The sequence below is a fragment of the Myxocyprinus asiaticus genome, chromosome 15, assembly GCF_019703515.2.
Source record: "Myxocyprinus asiaticus isolate MX2 ecotype Aquarium Trade chromosome 15, UBuf_Myxa_2, whole genome shotgun sequence".
In the NCBI taxonomy this organism is placed as follows: domain Eukaryota; kingdom Metazoa; phylum Chordata; class Actinopteri; order Cypriniformes; family Catostomidae; genus Myxocyprinus; species Myxocyprinus asiaticus.
The window spans coordinates 1,635,342-1,657,601 of NC_059358.1; the positions used below are offsets into that span (position 1 = coordinate 1,635,342).

Below are 22,260 nucleotides of genomic sequence, written 5' to 3' on the forward strand. Positions count from 1 at the left end.
GGGGCCAGCGATCAGTTTGTGATGACCGACTTATTTTGTCCAAAGCGTGGGGGGTGTGGTGGTTGTTGTCCTATTGTCGTTGGGGGGGCGAACATCATTGTCGGAGGTGTGTGGATACAAAACGGATAGGAGTGGATACAGGATGCCTGGGACGGAGAGGTGCGGCTTTGAGTGGGGTGGCCAGGCTTCTGTCCCCCCTACCCCCTGACTCCGCCCCTGGTGTGTTATAAGACGTTATAAACAGCTCTGTTCACTTACGCTAATGTTATTAGATGTGTAATCACTACTAAATTAAGATTTCTCTTTTCAAGTGACTGTAATAACCGTTTGCCTCAATTCTGATTCACAGTCGCCACAGTTTTTAACCAAATTACTGTGTAATTTAACATTTTCTTTCACAGTAAACATCAGATAAATATGCATTACTATGTCACTCTTCATACCAACCCACGTAAAAATATTATCCATTCTAACTACTGCTTTAGGTGACCGAATCTCTCTTAATACACATTTGTTAATGTTATGTGTGCTTACATCTCTTTTTATTACTACAAATTGTGCAATAAAAATAAGCAATAATCTATGTTTGGATAGATAACACACCACAGCAAGTGACATAAATCAAATATTCACCTGAATTGTGTCACTTCAACCAATTAAACTCAGAGTCCCTCCCCCAGATTCCAGAATACTCCCACTTTAAACTCCAAGTTCAACTTCAGATTTACACACTGAACCCTGGAATATTCCCAGACTGTGTCCTTCTCTTGGGATTTGTGACAGGACTTTCTCACTGATCTCTGCAGCATTTGTCCAACATCATCAGCATCATGTCCAAAGAAGCCCGTCCATCCTGGGACAGTCCGATGCAGTTTGTTTTGGCATGTGTGTCTTATGCAGTGGGACTTGGGAATGTCTGGCGTTTTCCATACCTCTGCCAAATGCATGGTGGAGGTAAGAGCATTATTGTTTTGCTTTCCATCACCTTCATTCTTGCTGTCTATAGAGTTTATTTAAACAACAATGTACTAACCCTAACCCTAATGTACAACACACAGGGCATCAAGACTTAAAGTGAGCAGAATATATATAAATATAAATATTTAAAAGGTTTAAAGAGTTATGGTGTTTCTAATAAATTATGCATTGTAACTTCTACTATTATATACATAATCAACTGCTTTCTTGCCAGTGCATTTACTTACATACAATGATTGTATGCATTATATGCAAATAAATTAGTTTTGATTAATAAGAAATAAAATAATGAGTTGTTTTAAAGTATTATATGGATTAAGAAGGGCCATCAGCACTCTTTGTTTATTGTCTTATTTAGAGAGAACTTTCCATGCTCTTCAATGCACATGAGAATAATACCTGCTATTACGGGTGTGCTAGGGTGTGCAACAACCACCCAAAACATAAGCTTGCACACCTAGATGAAATTATTTTTTTGACACTTTAAAGTATGTAGGGGTGTAAAATGCATCATTATTATGCTGAAACTTCAATGCATAGATTACAAAATGTTATAATCAATTATAATGACTATAATAATACCCAATGTGTTACAGAGGCTCTCTCAGATAACATGCACACTCTTTAAAGAAAGAAAGTTTATGCTACTGAGTTCAGATTTATGCCTCATTATTCATAATGGCATGTGTCCATACAAGCAAAATAAGTGAATTGTTGTTCTTCCCCAATTATGAGATATTATGCATATTGTGGAATATTTGGAGAATACACTTGAAAATGTAGGCTATACTGTACTGCGTTTTTACTGCATTTAATCTGTTCAGTTATTGTTCCCCTGATATGCAAATCTATTATGCATAATCAGCAGTCTACTTACCATCTGTATGCATCATGTCAGACATGGTATTATCCTTTATTTATATTGGCTTAATAATTACCATAACAACAGTATTATTTTAATTTTTTTATTACGAACCAAGCATCCCTATAATCCATAAATACAAAGAATGCTCAAAAAAGGTTTTGAATCTTCTTACACTTGTGCATTCTTCTATTCAACACAATGCATTACTGACTTATTTCTTATCCACTATTTGTTTTTTATTTATCCCCTTTTCTCCCAATTTGGAATGCCCAGTTCCCACTACTTAGTAGGTCCTCGTGGTGGTGCGGTTACTCACTTCAATCCGGGTGGCGGAGGACAAGTCTCAGTTGACTCCACTTCTGAGACCGTCAATCCGTGCATCTTATCACGTGACTCGTTGTGCATGACACCGCGGAGACTCACAGCATGTGGAGGCTCATGCTACTCTCCACGATCCACACACAACTTACCACACGCCCCATTGAGAGTGAGAACCACTAATCACGACCACGAGGAGGTTACCCCATGTGACTCTACCCTCCATAGCAACCGGGCCAATTTGGTTGCTAGGGAGACCTGGTTGGAGTCACTCAGCATACCCTGAATTCGAAGAGCATTCGCGACTCCAGATGTGGTAGCCAGTCTCAATACTCACTGAGCTACCCAGACCCCCTCTTAGGTTTTATAATTTTTTTCTGTATTTATATTCGTGTCTTTAGCAAATCATTCCAATTTTTTTTTTTTTTTTTTTTTGACAAATTATTAAGCCTCATATTTTGATATATTAACAGGGCTACTTACTCCATTGAGTCATTTAAACAACACAGAGCTTAAAAGAAATTGAAACTGATGCAATGGTTGTTAATAGTCATTTTATTATATTTCATTAATTGTGCTTTAGCTCTTGCACACCCAAAGTCTTGTTTCTGGCCACACTACTGACCTGAAAGTGTGTTGAGCTGCTTGGTCCACAGTAAGAATTGTCAAATATCCTAAATAATCTTTAAGTCAACTATGTTATTTAATATGACTGAATATATTAACCTAGGTTCTACCAATGAAACTGTTTAAACACTGCACTTCTGTCATGCATCAGGGAGTTGATATGAAATGTTCAGAGATTTCTGTGTTCATTTACCTTGCTCAGGTTCTTCCACACAAAACTGGTTATCATTTCTCCACTGTTTGATTATCCTGCTTAAACTCTCTGGTTATGCATTCAGTGCATCTTTGCGGAGTCTCGCTTGCATAACAGTTCACACAGAGAGAGTGGTTAAAGTACAAATGTTAAGGAGGGAAAATCCTCTTTTTCTCTGAGAACGCTAAATCATACAGGATTTGTTATTGAGTTAGAAGTACTGTGCCTGAGAACTGCCTTCATAGTGCATTTATACTGAATATAAATAATTCGAGACTGGTCCGATGCTCACTTTTTCCTCTTCTTTAGAGTATAAATATACATGTATGGTCTTGTTCAATATCTTTATTCACAATTTACTTATTAGCTACAGTTTAACTACTGTTAAACCGTAATAAAGTAATTTAAAGCATTTGACCGCAAGATCATGTAGATTTACACTCTACAATATCAGGAAGACCCTTCCTCTCTGAACATGCCACACAACGTCTTGTTCAGTCACTTGTCATAACTAGACTGGACTACTGTAATGCTCTCATTGCAGGCCTCCCTGCATGTGCAATTAGACCCCTGCAAATGATCCAAAATGCAGCAGCACATCTGGTCTTTAATGAACCAAAGAGAGCACATGTTACACCACTCCATGTCTCTCTCCACTGGCTGCCGGTTGATGCACGTATCAAATTCAAGGCTCTGATGCTGGCATACAGAACAGTCACTGGGTCTGCTCCAGCATACCTAAAATCATTTCTGCAGAGCTACACGCCCACTAGAAGCCTGCGGTCGGCTAAAGAACGTCGCCTTGTTGTACCAACACAAAGAGGCACCAAAACACTTTCCCGGACTTTTGGCTTCATCATACTACGATGGTGGAACAACCTTCCCAACTCCATCCGTGAAGCTGACTCACTCTCTGTCTTCAAAAAATGACTAAAAACACATCTGTTCCATGAGCACTTAACCAGTCATTAAAACAAAAAAATTCCTGTTGCATTTTATTCTGCTTTGAATACTATTATGATGCCAGTGATACTTTGTAATACAGCACTTCTCATACCACTGTCTCCTTAAGATGATTCGCTTATGTTTTCCTCTCTTGTAAGTCGCTTTGGATAAAAGCATCTGCCAAATGAATAAATGTAAAATGTAAATGTAAATGATGACAGTGGTGACAATAACTGCAGGTATTTTGGCTTAAACTATGGTTCAAAAATTGAAATTCAAAAACTGTGATTTCCAGGCCTGGAAAAGTTATGGAACTAAATAAAATCTGGACATTTGGACATTTAATAAAATCTTAAACGTCAAATGAATTTTTCTTGTCTTGCACTACTCTAAAATATTTCATGAAATAGTACAATTTCAAATAATTGCTCTTGGTGGATGCTAGTACGAAAACATTCAACGGTCACTGGCAACTATGTAATTCATAAGCTGATAAATGTGACTATACAGCTGTTTCCTATGGGACAAAAAGGGATTTTCTGCATGTGGGAAGGGGCAAGCAGAATTGTCAATGGAACCACATTCTAATTTTGGGGTTAGGGTTAACCCTAACACTCATTTTAATCTATTAATTCCTTGGATTGATATCTGAAATATCATGGATGCCCTAGAAATATCTATGAAATGATTTGTAAAAATCTATATCCAGTAACAACAAACATCTAAGTTCACAAACAAAGTCATAGAAAAACACAAAGAGTATTTAAATAAAGCAAGAGAGCTCTTGACTTGATCTATTCTGTGTTTTTCAGGGGGATTTATGATCCCTTACCTGCTGATGTTGTTTCTGGAGGGAATACCTCTGTTCTGTATGGAGCTCGCCATCGGGCAGAAGATGCGTCTGGGCAGCATCGGGGCGTGGACCGCCATAAGCCCGTATTTGGGCGGATTAGGTCAGTACCATACGGGACAGGTCCCCACTATATTTAATGCCATAACATCATGTGATTTAATACTTATTATCTAATCTGCACATTACAGGTATTGCCAGTGTCGTGACATCAATGTACTTGTGTCTTTACTACAATGTTATAAATGCCTGGAGTTTCTGGTACCTCTTCCATTCCTTTCAGGTTAGTTCACTGAAAAGTTTGCACTAAATTTACTTTCAACAAGGTGTAGATATTTCTTGAATGCTCGATGTGTGCTTTTCGGTGGTTGATCCCAATGCTCATATTCAGAGATCAGGCTGAATGATTTCTTAGTTGTTTGTGAGAATAATTCTGTCGAATGCATTTAAGCATGGTCAAATGTGCTGGAACTGAGTGTACTTCACTCTTGTTGGCAGCTGAAAGTATAATCAGATTAGCCAAAATATTTAATAAATAAGCACACATGGAGCAAAGGATGTGTTGAAACTGGTGAGTGATGGCGGATCTAATTTTGCAGAAATCTGACGAGCTTTCTGTGGAGATATATAGGGGGACCAGGACTAGTTGTCACACTTTTTTACTCCAGTGTATATTTCTCAGTGTAGGTTTATTAGGATTCCTCCGGTAGGAGGAAACCTATTGTTTTTGTTAGTTTTCTTATTGTTAATATTATTATTCCTGTAGCTCTAAATTGCCCAATAACTCAAGATATCCTTAGTAAAAAGTTTTGAAATTTGGCACATTGATACTACAGGCCACGAGAAACTACCACACCAAAAATGGCCCATGTGAGCCTATAGGTGGCGCTACAGGCCACGCCCCAATTTGTCCACTTTCAAAGTGATGCCATTTCCACCCCATAAGTCCAACATTTCTGAAACCTGGTATATATGCCTCATTTCTCATGAGGAACAAAAAAGCCTCTAGAACCCATAAAGTCCGCCATGATGAATTTTCCTGTACAATACAAATTTGTCCAAAACTACAAAAATCTACTCCTCCTGAACCATAGCTCCAATTGACTTGAAACTCGGTATGTATGTGTAGGATACATGTCTTTCAATTTGATATTTAGCAAAAATGAATACAATACAAAATGTATGAAAGGTGCGCATTTATGTAAATGTCCACATTGTCTCAATATCCATATGTCCAAAAAATCTAACACCATTTTGACTAATGTTTTTTCCAACCTAACAGGCTTCAAGATGACATCACTCTGAAGTACTGTGCAAAATTTCACCTTGATATGTCAAAAGATGACAGAATTACATTATACTATTATTTTTCGCTAATGCGAAAATAATGCTTTACAAATCTGCTAGTCATAAAACCGATACTTTGATTCAATCACCAGTTCATATGAAGACTCTTGCAATGTTTAATAACAAATTAATGAAATGTTGTGTACATGTGTGAAGTACATGTCTCTACTATGTCAATTTTTACATAATTTGCAGTTTTGAGGAGGAATCCACATTGCTGCTCGCAGCTATATTTTCTTGTATATTTTCCTAATGTTGCAGTTTGTTGACGCTGTTGAATAGTGGAAGAGAAGCACTGAGGCAAGGCTCTCGGGAGCGCGAATAAACGTCACATCCTTTGGATTTTCCCGGCAAAAGCAACCTGCTCCCTTCGCATGACAATCAGTCTACAGGCTTCAATAGGCAAACTAGGACGTCTGGGAAGGGCTAATTTTTTAAGTGGCATTACAAGCCGTTCACACATTGGCAGAAAAAAGGCGAATATTACATGAAAATTGTTACATATTGCACCTTTAATATCTTTTGCTTATTTTGAGCTTGTTTTTCCAAATCAGGTGCCTTGTTTCTCTTACGAGATCTGGCAACACTGCAACTGGTGTACTACCCACCCCTTAGCACCGAGTACTGTCATTTTAAAAATTACTTTATTAACAGTTCTTTTAGTCCGTTCCAACCGGTTACCATATGGAAAGGAACGAAAAAAATACCGTTTCTGCTCGGAATTAGTTTAAATGAAAAACATTCAATTTTCAGTCCCTGCTTAAAATTGCTGAAATTAAATGAACTCAGACCTGTTACACAAAATTTACTCTAAAAATATTTGAAAAGTGAAAATGTGCATTATTCAGTATTTTCTGTTAAATTGACGATAAATGCGGATAATCTCAAAATGGCAAAATAATCTCTAAATTGCCTGACCGATATATGAATCAGTGTTGGGAAGCAACTAACTAAAAGTAGCAATGCTACTAACTTGCAGTAATTTGCTACTTTTTGTTAGTAGCTTGTAGTGTAGCTTGATAAATTATAGTTTCAAAGGAGCTTCCCCAGAACTGGATCTGTCATTAGATGAAATGTGGCAGCTCAGCGGTTAAGGCTCTGGGTTACTGATCAGAAGGTTGGGGGTTCAAGCCCCAGCACTGCCAAGATGCCACTGTTGGGCCCTTGAGCAAGGCCCTTGACCCTATCTGCTCCAGGGGCTCTGTATCATGGCTGACTCTGACCCCAGCCTAGCTGGGATATGTGAAAAAAAAGAATTTCACTGTATATGTGCAAATGTATATGTGTGGTAAATAAATATAATTATAAAAATGTGTTTTCATGTGTTGTGTAGTCAGTGTTACCCTGGGCGGAGTGTCCAGTCAACAGCAATCGGAGCGGGTATCTGGAAGAATGTGAGGTGGCTTCACCGACACAGTATTTCTTCTACCGTGAGACCCTGAACATCTCGTCTTCTATAGATGAGAACGGCAGCGTTCATTTGGGTCAGGCACTTTGCCTTGTGCTCGCCTGGATCATCGTGTACCTGTCCATCGTCAGAGGGGTCAAGTCGACAGGAGTGGTACGACTAGTCGTTTTCAACTGGTTTTGCTTCAGGACCTTTATCTCAAGCATGCAAATCAAACATACTGTACCTGCTATCACTGTTCTTTAGTATACTTTGCATATATATATATATATATATATATATATATATATATATATATATGTAGTTTATATATATATGCTTTCATACACAGGTCGTATATTTTACTGCAACATTTCCGTATGTGGTTCTGATCATTTATCTGATTCGTGGAGTCACTCTACATGGTGCCTGGAATGGAGTCAAGTACATGTTTACACCCAAGGTACATTTAAGTTCAGAATTCAAGAACTGGCTCTCTTTCAATTCATGAGTGTGAATTTAAATTCGATTCGGCCTCGCCTCACATGATTTTAAATCGTAATGTAAAGAAGAGGAATCTATTGATACTGAATTGCATTTCAAAGCAATTCAACAAATTGACCCCATTGACTTCCATTGTAAGTGTCTCACTGGAACACAGATTTGAGCTTTTTTTAACGTAAAGGAGGAACGAGTCGAAATCATTTTTTGTGGTAATCAACATTATGCCACAAATGCTGTCCGTTGAGTTAAACTTGTATTGAACCTGGAATATTCCTTTAAGCACATGCTAAATGATTGAATGTGAATGTAAGAGGCATTCTCAATTGAAGTCTTGATCTTTCAGTGTTCCAGTATTGTTGCATGATAAAAGTATGTGTGTTTAGCTGGAGCAGTTGGCAAACCCTCAGACGTGGATCAATGCCGCCACACAGATCTTCTTCTCTCTGGGTCTGGGCTTCGGCACTCTCATCGCTTTTGCCAGTTACAACCATTACAACAATAACTTTGAGCGGCAGGCCATCACCGTGTCCCTCATCAACAGCGGCACATCAGTGTTCGCCAGCATCGTGACTTTTGCCATCTACGGCTTTAAAGCCACGTTCAACTATGAAAGCTGTTTGGAAAGGTGAGTCCCTTTAGTGTTGTGGACAACAAGTATGGAAATCACAAGGAATGAATGATTCTGAAAGGACCGTTAATGAACGGAACATCATAATTCTCAAAATAGCTTTCCAGACTACCACACCTGGAGTCGCGAGTTCGAATCCAGGGCGTGCTGAGTGAATCCAGCCAGGTCTCCTAAGCAACCAAATTGGCCCGGTTGCTAGGGAGGGTAGAGTCACATGGGGTAACCTCCTTGTGGTCACTAAAATGTGTGGTTCGCTCTCAGTGGGGCGTGTGGTGAATTGTGCGTGGATGCCGTGGAGAATAGTGTGAAGCCTCCACACGTGCTACGTCTCCGCGGTAACGCGCTCAACAAGTCACGTAATAAGATGCACGGATTGACGGTCCCAGACGCGGAGGCAACTGAGATTCGTTCTCCGCCACCCGGATTGAGGCGAGTCACTACGCCACCACGAGGACTTAGAGCACATTGGGAATCGGGCATTCCAAATTGGGGAGAAAAGTGGAGAGAAATTTTTTTTAAATAAAATTACAAAAAATTCCCAGCATTCATACACCAAGCTCAAATGTAGATGAATCCAACAATTGTAAGAATAAATCAGCGTTCTCACACGGTTCCACCAAACATTAAACTGAATGGCAGCTAGCTTATCATTGTAAGATTGTTAAGCTTGACTACATTTGTTTACAGTCTTAGCATAGATAGAAAGATAGAGTATCAATGGAGTCTACAGAGTATCTATAGTATAAATGCAAGAACTACAGGGATATAAGAACAAGTCTTTGTAAACTTCATGACCAAAAAATAGTTTGCAGGTCTGTTCTGGCACAGTCGCAAACAGAAGGGGGAAAAAAGTAAATGTTAAAGTGATAGTTCCCCCAACTGATTATCTACTCACCCTCATGATGTCCCAGGTGTGTATGACTTTCTATCTTCAGCAGAACACATTTGAAGAAAAGTATAAAAATATCTCAGCGCAGTAGGTCCTTAAAATGCAAGTGGATGGTGATCAGACATTTGAAGCTTCAAAAATCACAGACAGTCAGCATGAACGTCATCCATACGACTCCAGCGGTTAAATGAATGTCTTCTAAAGCGGCATGATCGCTTTTGGTGTGAAAAAGTATTTTTTTAACTCTAAATCATGCATCTGTTCTGCAGCGGTACGTGCGTGTGACGTGATCACATTGGCGTTTGAAACACGTGAGAACTGATGTACGTGTGACACACATTGACGAGCAGCGCTGTTTACAAGTGAGAAGGAGGAACACTGTACAGAAGCTTGGTTGGTTTTGGTTTAGATCTGTATTTATCTGTTTCTTTACTCACAATGGTGTGTTTGTGTGCTCATCCTGGATGTCTCAACCGAGAGGAGAACGTGAGATCACGTCTGTAACATGCCCACGTGAATACGCCACACGAGAGACCGCGTACCCTCACATAGGTTTGTAGTTACAAAGTACTTAATATTAATCTTTTTTCGCACCAAAAGCGATCATGCCGCTTTAGAAGACATTAATTTAACCACTGGAGTCGTATGGATGACGTTCATGCTGACTGTCTGTGATTTTCGGAGCTTCAAATGTCTGATCACCATCCACTTGCATTTTAAGGACTTACTGAGCTGAGATATTTTTCTGTTTTTCTTCAAATGTGTTCTGCTGAAGAAAGAAAGTCATAATCCAATCAGAACACATCCAAACACCTCATTCTTGCATGTCCAAATTTTAAATTGGTATAATATTTTTATTTATGGCTTTTCCAAGAATGAAATTGCCGTGCCATTCATTTTGCTCCTTTTCTTCAGGATGAAACTGTTGCTGCTCAACACATTTGATTTATCTGAGGACGTCATCAGTGTTGATAATATCACGGCTTGGATCTCTCATCTGAATTACACAAATCCAGAGACGTTCTCAGCTATCGCTTCAAAGATAGAAGACTGCAGCCTGGAGGCAGAATTAGACACGGTAAACTGACCTGCATCCCGTATATTACTGTTAGTGTTAGTGGTAAGTGTGTGTGCTTGATAAATGACAGAGAAGGTAAGAAACATATATGACTGTAAACATGTTCAATGCATGGCCTTTACATTAGAGCCCACAGGAATATGATAACACTCATAGATGTATAGCTGAATTAAAATAAGTAAAAAAAAGGAAAAATGTGCGTATGTTTTTTTGTTCTAGAATCCAAATGTAATTCAGACAATAAGGTCGCATAAAAAAGGGTTAACATCATCAAATTGCATTCTGTATTTATACTGACAAAATAGTGTTTTCCGGGCTCTCTAAATATCAGAACTGCTAATGTTGCACACAATTATATGTAGTGTACTTTCTCAGTCTATTGAATGTTATTGCTCTTCTATGTATGTTTTGAAAATGACACTCTTTGACCCAGAGAGATTTGTATTTATTATGAGGCAGATTTTTAGAAGAATATCTCAGCTCTGTAGGTCCATACAATGCAAGTGAATGGTGGCCAGAACTTTGAATCTCCAAAAAGCACATAAAGGCATCATAGAAGTAGCCCATACAACTCCAGTGGTTTAAACTATGTCTTCATAAGAAATATGATAGGTGTGAGTGAGAAACAGGTCAATATTTAAGTCCTTTTTTACTATCAATCTCCACTTTCACTTTCACATTCTTCTTCATTCGTTATTAGTGATTTGCATGCTTGGTGCATATCGCCACCTACTGGGCAGGGAGGAGAATTTATAGTAAAAAAGGCTTAAATATTGTTCTGTTTTTCACCCACACCTATCATATCACTTCTGAAGACATGGATTAAACCACCAGAGTCTTCTGAATGCACACAATGTCTTTGATTGAGAAACAGACCCAAATTTAAGTTGTTCATTGTGACAGTCTTTAATAATTCACCTATTGTGTTTCATGGAAGCTTTGGGATTAATGACAGGATTTGGGGTGTACTATCTCTATTCTAATTGGTAGTTTCACTGAGTGCATGTCTCTCTCTCTCTCTCTCTCTTTATGTAGGCTGTTGAGGGCACCGGACTGGCGTTTATCGTGTACAGTGAGGCCATTAAGAACATGCCTCTGTCTCAGTTGTGGTCTGTGCTGTACTTCATCATGTTACTGCTGTTAGGGATGGGAAGCATGCTGGGGAACGTCACGGCCATCATCACGCCACTAGGCGACCTCAAGATTCTGTCACGAACGTTCAGCAATGAGACCATCAACGGTAATAAGTGTGTAGGGGCAAAAACCCAATATCACTCAAGTCAGTTTTCTCATATAAAGAGCTTGTTTGGACCAGCTTAAATTCCAAGATGGACTCACCAGGTTTTAGGTGGGCAGTGCCGGTTGGCACAAGTTGTCTGTCAGTGCTAGCTGATCAGCTTGACCAAAGTAGCCATGATGGGTGACTAGCCAAACTTGGCATTAAAAGGGCCCTGAACTTATTGTGTTCTGGTCATTAGGTCATTTTTTACCTTGTCGTGTAAGCAGGTCACCAGCTTAACTAGCTTTCATTGTGAACAGACAAATTACTTGTTAAAACTTGCACCTGGTTAGGACATAGTCTTAGGTTCCAGGTAGGGCTTGATTTCAGTTTTATAAAAATAAATAAACAATTTTATATATATATATATGAATGAGAATGATTTATTTCAGCTTTTATTTCTTTCATCACATTCCCAGTGGGTCAGAAGTTTACATACACTTTGTTAGTATTTGGTAGCATTGCCTTTAAATTGTTTATCTTGGGTCAAATGTTTTGGGTATCCTTCCACAAGCTTCTCACAATAAGTTGCTGGAATTTTGTCCCATTCCTCCAGACAGAACTGGTGTAACTGAGTCAGGTTTGTAGGCCTCCTTGCTCGCACACGCTTTTTCATCGGATTAAGGTCAGGGCTTTGTGATGGCCACTCCAATACCTTGACTTTGTTGTCCTTAAGCCATTTTGCCACAACTTTGGAGGTATACTTGGGGTCATTGTCCATTTGGAAGACCCATTTGCGACCGAGCTTTAACTTCCTGGCTGATGTCTTGAGATGTTGCTTCAATATATCCACATAATTTTCCTTCCTCATGATGCCATCTATTTTGTGAAGTGCACCAGTCCCTCCTGCAGCAAAACACCCCCACAACATGATGCTGTCACCCCCATGCTTCACAGTTGGGATGATGTTCTTCGGCTTGCAAGCCTCACCCTTTTTCCTCCAAACATAACGATGGTCATTATGGCCAAACAGTTCCATTTTTATTTCATCAGACCAGAGGACATTTCTCCAAACAGTAAGATATTTGTCCCCATGTGCACTTGCAAACTGTATTCTAGCTTTTTTAATGGCAGTTTTGGAGCAGTGGCTTCTTCCTTGCTGAGCAGTCTTTCAGGTTATGTCGATATAGGACATCGTTTTACTGTGGATATAGATACTTGTCTACCTGTTTCCTCCAGCATCTTCACAAGGTCCTTTGCTGTTGTTCTGGGATTGATTTGCACTTTTCGCACCAAACTACATTCATCTCTATGAGACAGAATACGTCTCCTTCCTGAGCGGTATGATGGCTGTGTGGTCCCATGGTGTTTATACTTGCGTTTGTACAGATGAATGTGGTACCTTCAGGCGTTTGGAAATTGCTCCCAAGGATGAACCAGACTTTAACTTTTTCTGAGGTCTTTCTTTAGATTTTCCCATGATGTCAAGCAAAGAGGCACTGAGTTTGAAGGTAAAATACATCCACAGGTACACCTCCAATTCAGTACACCTCCTATCAGAAGTTAACTGTCTAAAGGCTTGACATCATTTTCTGGAATATTCCAAGCTGCTTAAAGGCACAGTTAACTTAGTGTATATAAACTTCTGACCCACTGGAATTGTGATATAGTCAATTAAAAGTGAAACAATCTGTCTGTAAACAACTGTTGGAAAAATTACTCGTGTCATGCACAAAGTAGATGTCCTAAACGACTTGCCGAAACTATAGTTTGCTAATATTAAATCTGTGGAGTGGTTAAAAAAATGAGTTTTAATGACTTGTATAAGTGTATGTAAACTTCGGACTTCAATTGTATATATATAATATTTTATTTTGCTCTGAAATGGCTTATAAGTGTGATTGTGATTTTTTTATTTATTTTTTCATTAGAGGAACCATCATTTCAACCAAACAGTCATAGTAGCCAAGTCAATTTAAAATGGTTAAAGAAAGAAAACACAGGGGCAAAAAAACAAAACAAAAAACTTTACAAATAATCAAGGCATGTTTTCGAACTTTTTTCCTCAAATCAACACAAGAAAGAATTATATTTGATGATTTCAATTTATATGCACCAACAAAACAATACATATAATAAATAGCCATGTTTACCTATACATATATTTTTAACAAAACAATTTAAAGGAATATTCCAGGTTCAATACAAGTTAAGCTCAGTCAACAGCATTTGTGGCATAATGTTGATTACCACAAAAAAATAAAAAAAAAATAAAAAATATATATAGAATTTAATCGTCCCTCCTTTTCTTTAAAAAAGCACAAATGTGTGTTCCAGTGAGACACTTACAATGGAAGTCAATGGGGTCAATCTGTAAACATTACAATACTCACTGTTTCAAAAGTATAGACCACAAGACATAAACAATATGTGTGTTAACATGATTTTACTGTGATAAAATCACTTACTAACCGCATCTGTGGAAAGATATAGACAATTTTACAACTCCGTTGCCATGACGACATAACACCATAAACGCAAATACCCTGAAATGACTGTAAAAATGACAATATAAACAACTGTACAGCTCAGAGTTTTAACAGTGCTTGCATACAATTTTTAACTTCACATTACTGCTTTGAAAACGTCCAAAAATTGGCCCCATTGACTTCCATTGTAAGCGCCTCACTGGACCTGAAAACGGACAGTCTGAACTCATTCCCAGAAGTGAACTTACTAACTCTTACGCCGTTTTCAAACACTTAAAACACCTCTGTCATGAGGCAAGGAAGGATTGTGGAACTAATCTAATTACATGCAACACAATGACCACATTATAAGTATATCAAGCACGATAGTAATATTAGCAGTTTTTCCCAGTCACAATAGCTTCTCTGAGCTCTTGTGTAGTTTATGATGTTTCTCTGATGTCTGGCAGGTCTGGTGTGTCTGCTCTGTTTGCTTCTGGGTTTTGGCTTCACAACCAGCTCAGGAAACTACTGGTTCACCATCTTTAATGAATACGGAGCCACATTTTCTCTGCTCTTCATAGTGTTCTTTGAAGTGTTCAGTGTGTGCTACATCTATGGACTGAAAAGGTGAAGACTAAACTATATGACAAACATTCCATTCACTTGGTTTACGAGGGCTGTATTTGTATGACAACACTTTTCTTTGAATATGTATTCAAGATCTCCCATGTTCAGATTCAATCTCTCAGACTGAAAAATCTTCTGTTAATGTTGTTTTTCCATTTGTAATCCGCTGGGTTAAAGTCCGCAGCATTTAAAATCATCATAATCTTCTGTAAATGTGTTCCTGAGTTGAAAAATGTTCCATTCTTAACTCTTTGAGCACTCCAGCTATGCTTTAAAAAATAAATAAATAAATGATTATGATAATGATTATTATTATTTTTAATTTTATAATATTTTATCAGAGAACTCTGAACTCCTTATTAACAGTTTAGAATATTTTAATATTTTATTTTAATATATTTAATATTTTAAAATACTATTTTAATAATTATTTTGACTTTAGTTCAATGACGATATAAAAGCTAATTATTGGAAAGACATTCCAAAAAATTAATATATCTGCTGTAAATGTAGTTCTTAATAGTCAATGTTAAAGATTCAATTTATAGACATTTTTATATACATTTCATAAATTAAAAAATAAATAAAAATAAATTGGACCACGATGGCAGAACACTTAATTTCCCACAATGCTCAAATTTAGGGGTTTTCAAGCTGGAGTGCTAGAGGATCTGCAGAAAAAAAGTGGAAAAAAGAATTTGACATTATTACTGTTTCATTTTGCTTTGAAGACTTGTTGAAAATCATGAGATTAATCATGATTATTTTATTCTATTGACAGCTATAGTTTTTAACCGTAACCACTAACGTGTAAATAGAAAATCAGTATTTTTTGGAAATAATATTTTAATAATATTTAAATATATTTAATATTAAAAATACTATTTCAATAATTTATTTTGGCTTTAGTACAATGACAATATAAAAGTGTATTATTTATTTTTGCTAACATGTTATCTATATAAAATCATACTAACTATTTATCTCACACAGTAAAATGCAGTTTTTATTCATGAAAATATAAAGCTGTAAGAATATCATGATATTTGAGGGTCCTTAGCATCAAAAAGTTTGAAAACCCCAAAGTCTTTAAAATGGTTTACAAGACGGAAACCTTAAACAGAAGACCCGAGAAATGATCCGTTCTTGCCTATTTTGTTGCACCAACTAAATTAGTCAAATTGATTTGAATTGCAATTCAGTAAATTCCTCTTCCTGGCATTCCAGTTCAACATCCTGTGGGGTTTCAGTTCACATTCGTGAATTGAAATGAAGGCAGTTCTTAAATTCAGAATTTTGCCCAAAGCTGCTTTACACAGATTTCCATGTCTTAAAGTCTATGTCGACATTGTAGAAACGTTTTTACACATTTATCATTTGTCACAATTCGCAGGTTTGAGAAGGACATTGAGGACATGTTGGGCCATCGGCCAAACTGGTACTGGAAAATCATGTGGGCCGCAGTCAGCCCAGTCCTTCTCATCAGCCTCTTCATCTTCTACATCATTAACTACATCCAGGGCGGAACACCAAACTACCAGGCCTGGGACAAACATCTGGTAGGTCCAGTTTCCTTTGCAAATTTATATTTTGCTTCTACAGGATCAGAAACAGAGTGCAGAAGTATTGTAAGGGGGTGCAGAACCAACTTTTATGGTGCTTTTGAAACTTGACAGCCACAATCATGATCATTTTGTCCCTCATCCTTGTGTTTTACGGATTAAAAATGCATACTGTTTTTGGAACTATGAGGGTGAGTAAATGATGATAGAAATGTTGATTTTTGGGTGAGCTATTATAAATTAACATTCCTCTTGCAAGAAGTATTAATTTTTGATTTATTCTATTTTAGGATGTTTTGTATATATATAGGTCTAGTTAAAATTTTTATGTATTTTCCATGGCATTTACAAAAATTAACCATCGTTTTACTATAATAATTGAATATAGTAACATGTTTTTTATTTATTTACAAGGAAACCATAGTTTTGATACATTTAACCATTGTTTTACTATAGTAATTGACTGTGATAAAAAAAAATTGTTTTTGTATTTTTTAACGGAAACCATGGTTTTGATACAGTTAACCATCATTTTACTATAGTAATTGACTGTGATAAATTTATTTATTTATTTTTTCATGGAAACCATAGTTTTGATACAATTAACCATCATTTTACTATAGTAATTGACTGTGGTAACTGTTTTTTTTGTTGTTGTTTTTTTTTTTTTACGGAAACCATGGTTTTGATACATTTAACCATCGTTTTACTATAGTAATTGACTGTGATAAAAAAAATTTGTTTTTGTATTTTTTTAACGGAAACCATGGTTTTGATACAATTAACCATCGTTTTACTATAGTAATTGACTGTGATAAATGTATTTATTTATTTTTTCATGGAAACCATAGTTTTGATACAATTAACCATCATTTTACTATAGTAATTGACTGTGGTAACTGTTTTTATTTTTTTTATTTTTTTACAGAAACCATGGTTTTGATACATTTAACCATCGTTTTACTATAGTAATTGACTGTGGTAACTGTTTTTTTTTTTTTTTTTTTACGGAAACCATGGTTTTGATACATTTAACCATCGTTTTACTATAGTAATTGACTGTGATAAATGTATTTATTTATTTTTTCATGGAAACCATAGTTTTGATACAATTAAACATCATTTTACTATAGTAATTGACTGTGGTAACTGTTTTTTTTTTTTTTACAGAAACCATGGTTTTGATACATTTAACCATCGTTTTACTATAGTAATTGACTGATAATTTTTTTTTTTTCATGGAAACCATGGTTTTGATACAGTTAACCATCATTTTACTATAGTAATTGACTGTGGTAACTGTTTTTGTTTGTTTTGTTTTTTTTACAGAAACCATGGTTTTGATACATTTAACCATCGTTTTACTATAGTAATTGACTGTGATAAAAAAAAGATTGTTTTTGTATTTTTTAACGGAAACCATGGTTTTGATACAATTAAACATCATTTTACTATAGTAATTGACTGTGGTAACTGTTTTTTTTTTTTTACAGAAACCATGGTTTTGATACATTTAACCATCGTTTTACTATAGTAATTGACTGATAATTTTTTTTTTTCATGGAAACCATGGTTTTGATACAGTTAACCATCATTTTACTATAGTAATTGACTGATCATTTTTTTTTTTTTCATGGAAACCATGGTTTTGATACAGTTAACCATCATTTTACTATAGTAATTGACTGATCATTTTTTTTTTTTCATGGAAACCATGGTTTTGATACAGTTAACCATCATTTTACTATAGTAATTGACTGATCATTTTTTTTTTTTCATGGAAACCATGGTTTTGATACAGTTAACCATCATTTTACTATAGTAATTGACTGTGGTAACTGTTTTTGTTTGTTTTGTTTTTTTTACAGAAACCATGGTTTTGATACATTTAACCATCGTTTTACTATAGTAATTGACTGTGATAAAAAAAAGATTGTTTTTGTATTTTTTAACGGAAACCATGGTTTTGATACACTTAACCATCATTTTACTATAGTAATTGACTGTGGTAACTTTTTTTTTTTTTTTTATGGAAACCATGGTTTTGATACATTTAACCATCGTTTTACTATAGTAATTGACTGTGATAAATGTATTTATTTATTTTTTAATGGAAACCATGGTTTTGATACATTTAACCATCGTTTTACTATAGTAATTGACTGTGGTAACTGTTTTTTTTTTTTTTTTTTACGGAAACCATGGTTTTGATACATTTAACCATCGTTTTACTATAGTAATTGACTGTGATAAATGTATTTATTTATTTTTTCATGGAAACCATAGTTTTGATACAATTAAACATCATTTTACTATAGTAATTGACTGTGGTAACTGTTTTTTTTTTTTACAGAAACCATGGTTTTGATACATTTAACCATCGTTTTACTATAGTAATTGACTGATAATTTTTTTTTTCATGGAAACCATGGTTTTGATACAGTTAACCATCATTTTACTATAGTAATTGACTGTGGTAACTGTTTTTGTTTGTTTTGTTTTTTTTACAGAAACCATGGTTTTGATACATTTAACCATCGTTTTACTATAGTAATTGACTGTGATAAAAAACATTTGTTTTTGTATTTTTTAATGGAAACCATAGTTTTGATACAATTAACCATTGTTATACTATAATAATTGACTGACAAAAAAAAATCATTTTTGTATTTTTTTACAGAAACCATGGTTTTGATACAGTTAACCATCATTTTACTATAGTAATTGACTGTTATAAATTTATTTATTTATTTTTTCATGGAAACCATAGTTTTGATACAATTAACCATCATTTTACTATAGTAATTGACTGTGGTAACTGTTTTTTTTTTGTTTTGTTTTTTTACGGAAACCATGGTTTTACTATAGTAATTGACTGTGATAAAAAAACATTTGTTTTTGTTTTTTATACGGAAAGCATGGTTTTGATACATTTAACCATCGTTTTACTATAGTAATTGACTGTGATAAAAAAACATTTGTTTTTGTTTTTTAACGGAAACCATGGTTTTGATACATTTAAGCATCATTTTACTATAGTAATTGTATATACTGTGGTAACCAGGTTTCTTTTTTTTTTTTTAAGGATATTCAGTTTTTAATACAATTACAATCATAATTGACTGCAAAAACCATATGATACAATTGAATACAATTAACCATGGTTTTACTATTGTAATACTGTAGTAACCATTAAGTAACCATGGTTTTATTATTGTAACAGTTAATTTTTGAAAGGTTATGTAACAAAACAAATACTAAAAATAAAAGATCAATGTAAAAAAAAAAAAAAAAATTTAATGTAGAGTGTAACGTTTTATTTTTTAGCAAAATAAAAGAACACATTCATTTTGCATTGTATTTTTTAATCAAACTTTTTTCCCCCTGTAATTTATTTAAATTAGATTATGGAGTGGGGGAGGTGGGTGCAAATGTTTTCAAATTTTCTGAGGGGTGTGACTAAAAAAAAAAAAAAAAAAAAAAAGAGAGAGAGAACCACTACACTACTGGCAAATTTTATAAACCTTGCTGAAGAACAATTAATGTAATATATTTAGTTGTTCATGAGCCTTTAATTAAGAATCTAAGTGGTAATAAATTAACTTGAGACTCGACCTAAGCGTGACATGAGTCACACTCGCAATCCCAGTGAGTTTCCAAATCACACAAGTTTCCATCTCTTTTCTGTTCTGGTTGTAGGTTCAAACCCAACGGTGGATCCATGAACAATCACCACTGTGTCCTTGAGCATGACACCTGACCTCAGATTAATCCAGGGTGATTTTCCCTTTAATGTTCATGTCTTTCCTTTCTAGGGTAAATCTGTGCTGAAGGAGTATCCGGCGTACGGTCAGGCGTTTATCGCTCTGCTGCTGCTGTCGTCTGTAAGTTGTGTCCCGCTAATGGCTCTTTATGCCTTCTGTAAGAGGAAACGGCGAGGAACGGTGATCCGAGAACACGTCGTCAGAACGGTGTCATCTGCCATTTAAGGACAGACTCTGGAAAACTGTTGGAAAATAGACAGCTACTAAACCTTGTTTGGGACAACACTGGCCATGCTGTCTCACAGACCACAATATTATTCAAGCGTTTAGCATTCAGTAAGTCCGCTTTATATAGTTTCTGTCACAGTTAAAGCAAATAGTCTGATGATGAAGATGCGTTTTGAATGGTGTGTCTGGATCAAGGGCGTAGCCAGGAAATTACTTTTGGGTGGGTCTCAGTAAAAATGAATGGGCCAAATTTTCGCCCTAATTCTTTTGGACAAAATTTTCCTTAACACCAGAAAGGCAGCTCATTCAAACAGTTATTTCAAACTTTCAGAAATCAGAATTTATGCATGTTTAAAACAATTTTATACATTTATATTTGAAGTCAAAGAATAATCTCTAATATGCTGGGTGGGCCTGGGTTTAATTTGGGTGGGCCCCGGCCCACCATTGGCTACGCCACTGGTCTGGATACCAGCTCCACACTTGTATTCATGTTTCAGGGTGGTTGTAAGATACAAGTAGTACAGCAACTAAATAGTGTATTATTTATTAGGAAGGAGTGTGATGGTACTTTACCAAGTGATTAGACTTATTTACACCTGTTGGATGATAAAACAGGTGGAAAAAAGCCTGTAGACTTACACTGTAGGTGGGACCCAAGTAAATGAAATACTGTACATTATATTGCTGTCAAATCACAATGTTTTGTATGTAGAAGTTTAAAATGAACAGTGAATGTTGTCTTGTGATAGTAAGGGCTACAATTATTCTAGAAGCATTTTATGATTGATCGTTAGCCAAAATCATGAAACGCATGGAAAACATTCAGTATGTGTACTATCATTGATGTAGGCTGCTTTAAATTTCTCAAGGCTTCAATCTGCCCTGGATATTTTGTGTTCTTTACTTGTATGAAGGACTTCGGATGACTGTAGGATATTACTGTGGATAATATTTAGGATGATAAGTATATTCTGTAAATTCTGAATACTCAATCATGTATGCAACTGCATTTCTTGATGTGCCCAACTAAACGTATTTGGATTACCTGTATCCCCTCACTGGGGGACAATTGAAGCCCTTTTTTGTTTGGTCTTGGCAGGCATCTTGTTTAAAAGTCATTGTTCTAGATACACCTGTCAATTTCATGTATATTTAAGCAGTCAACAGTTAATAAAGCTAAGAGTGCACTATCCCTTTAAGAGGCAAACAATAGAGTATGTAATTATAATGTGCTGTTACAGTGACACTTCTTCCTCTATTGTCTGATCATCAAGTCCACGCAGAGAAAATGTTCTTAATTGCTCAGCTGCCTGTAACACGTGCAGCACACGGTTCATAACATCTTGTTTGTTCACCAACTCAGGCTAATCTGGTGTGGCATTTTGAGCCTGTTATTTCCATTCATTATGAGTTCTATGGAACGTTCAAAACAAGCATGTTATTAAATTTCGTCCAGGAATGTAGGTGTGGGGAACTTGTATACTGTAACCTGTACACCTGCAGTGAAAGAGTTGTCCAAATCCAGTGGTGCATGTAAAGTGCCTCAGTTACACTACACTTATGACATGTTATGCAATAGCTTGATTTAAACTTAATTTTAGAATTATGTAATTATTTTCATATAATGTCATTTATTTTTAAACATCAAGTTTACCGAGTCCCTCCAGTGGGAAATATCATTTCACAAAATTCATTCATGTACTACTCCCTGTTGTTCCAAACACGTGGAACGTTTTTCCATGGAACACAAAATGTATTCCAATTGTTCCATGTAAAA

At 35.9% G+C, this 22,260-nt stretch overlaps 2 protein-coding genes across 3 annotated transcripts in view; both read left to right on the top strand.

Annotated features, from left to right (window-relative positions):
• The window catches only part of LOC127453218 (E3 ubiquitin-protein ligase znrf2-like), a 425,349-nt gene that overhangs the window by 100,015 nt on the left and 303,074 nt on the right, over window positions 1-22,260 (top strand). The window lies entirely within an intron of this gene.
• LOC127453121 (sodium- and chloride-dependent transporter XTRP3-like) lies at window positions 730-21,704 on the top strand. The gene is made up of 11 exons (XM_051719246.1): window positions 730-954; window positions 4,739-4,879; window positions 4,968-5,059; window positions 7,457-7,684; window positions 7,863-7,973; window positions 8,398-8,639; window positions 10,447-10,609; window positions 11,645-11,849; window positions 14,767-14,926; window positions 16,320-16,485; window positions 20,304-21,704. Exons 1-11 carry the CDS (start codon window positions 831-833, stop codon window positions 20,475-20,477), a joined length of 1,806 nt encoding a protein of 601 aa, XP_051575206.1. The 5' UTR covers window positions 730-830; the 3' UTR covers window positions 20,478-21,704.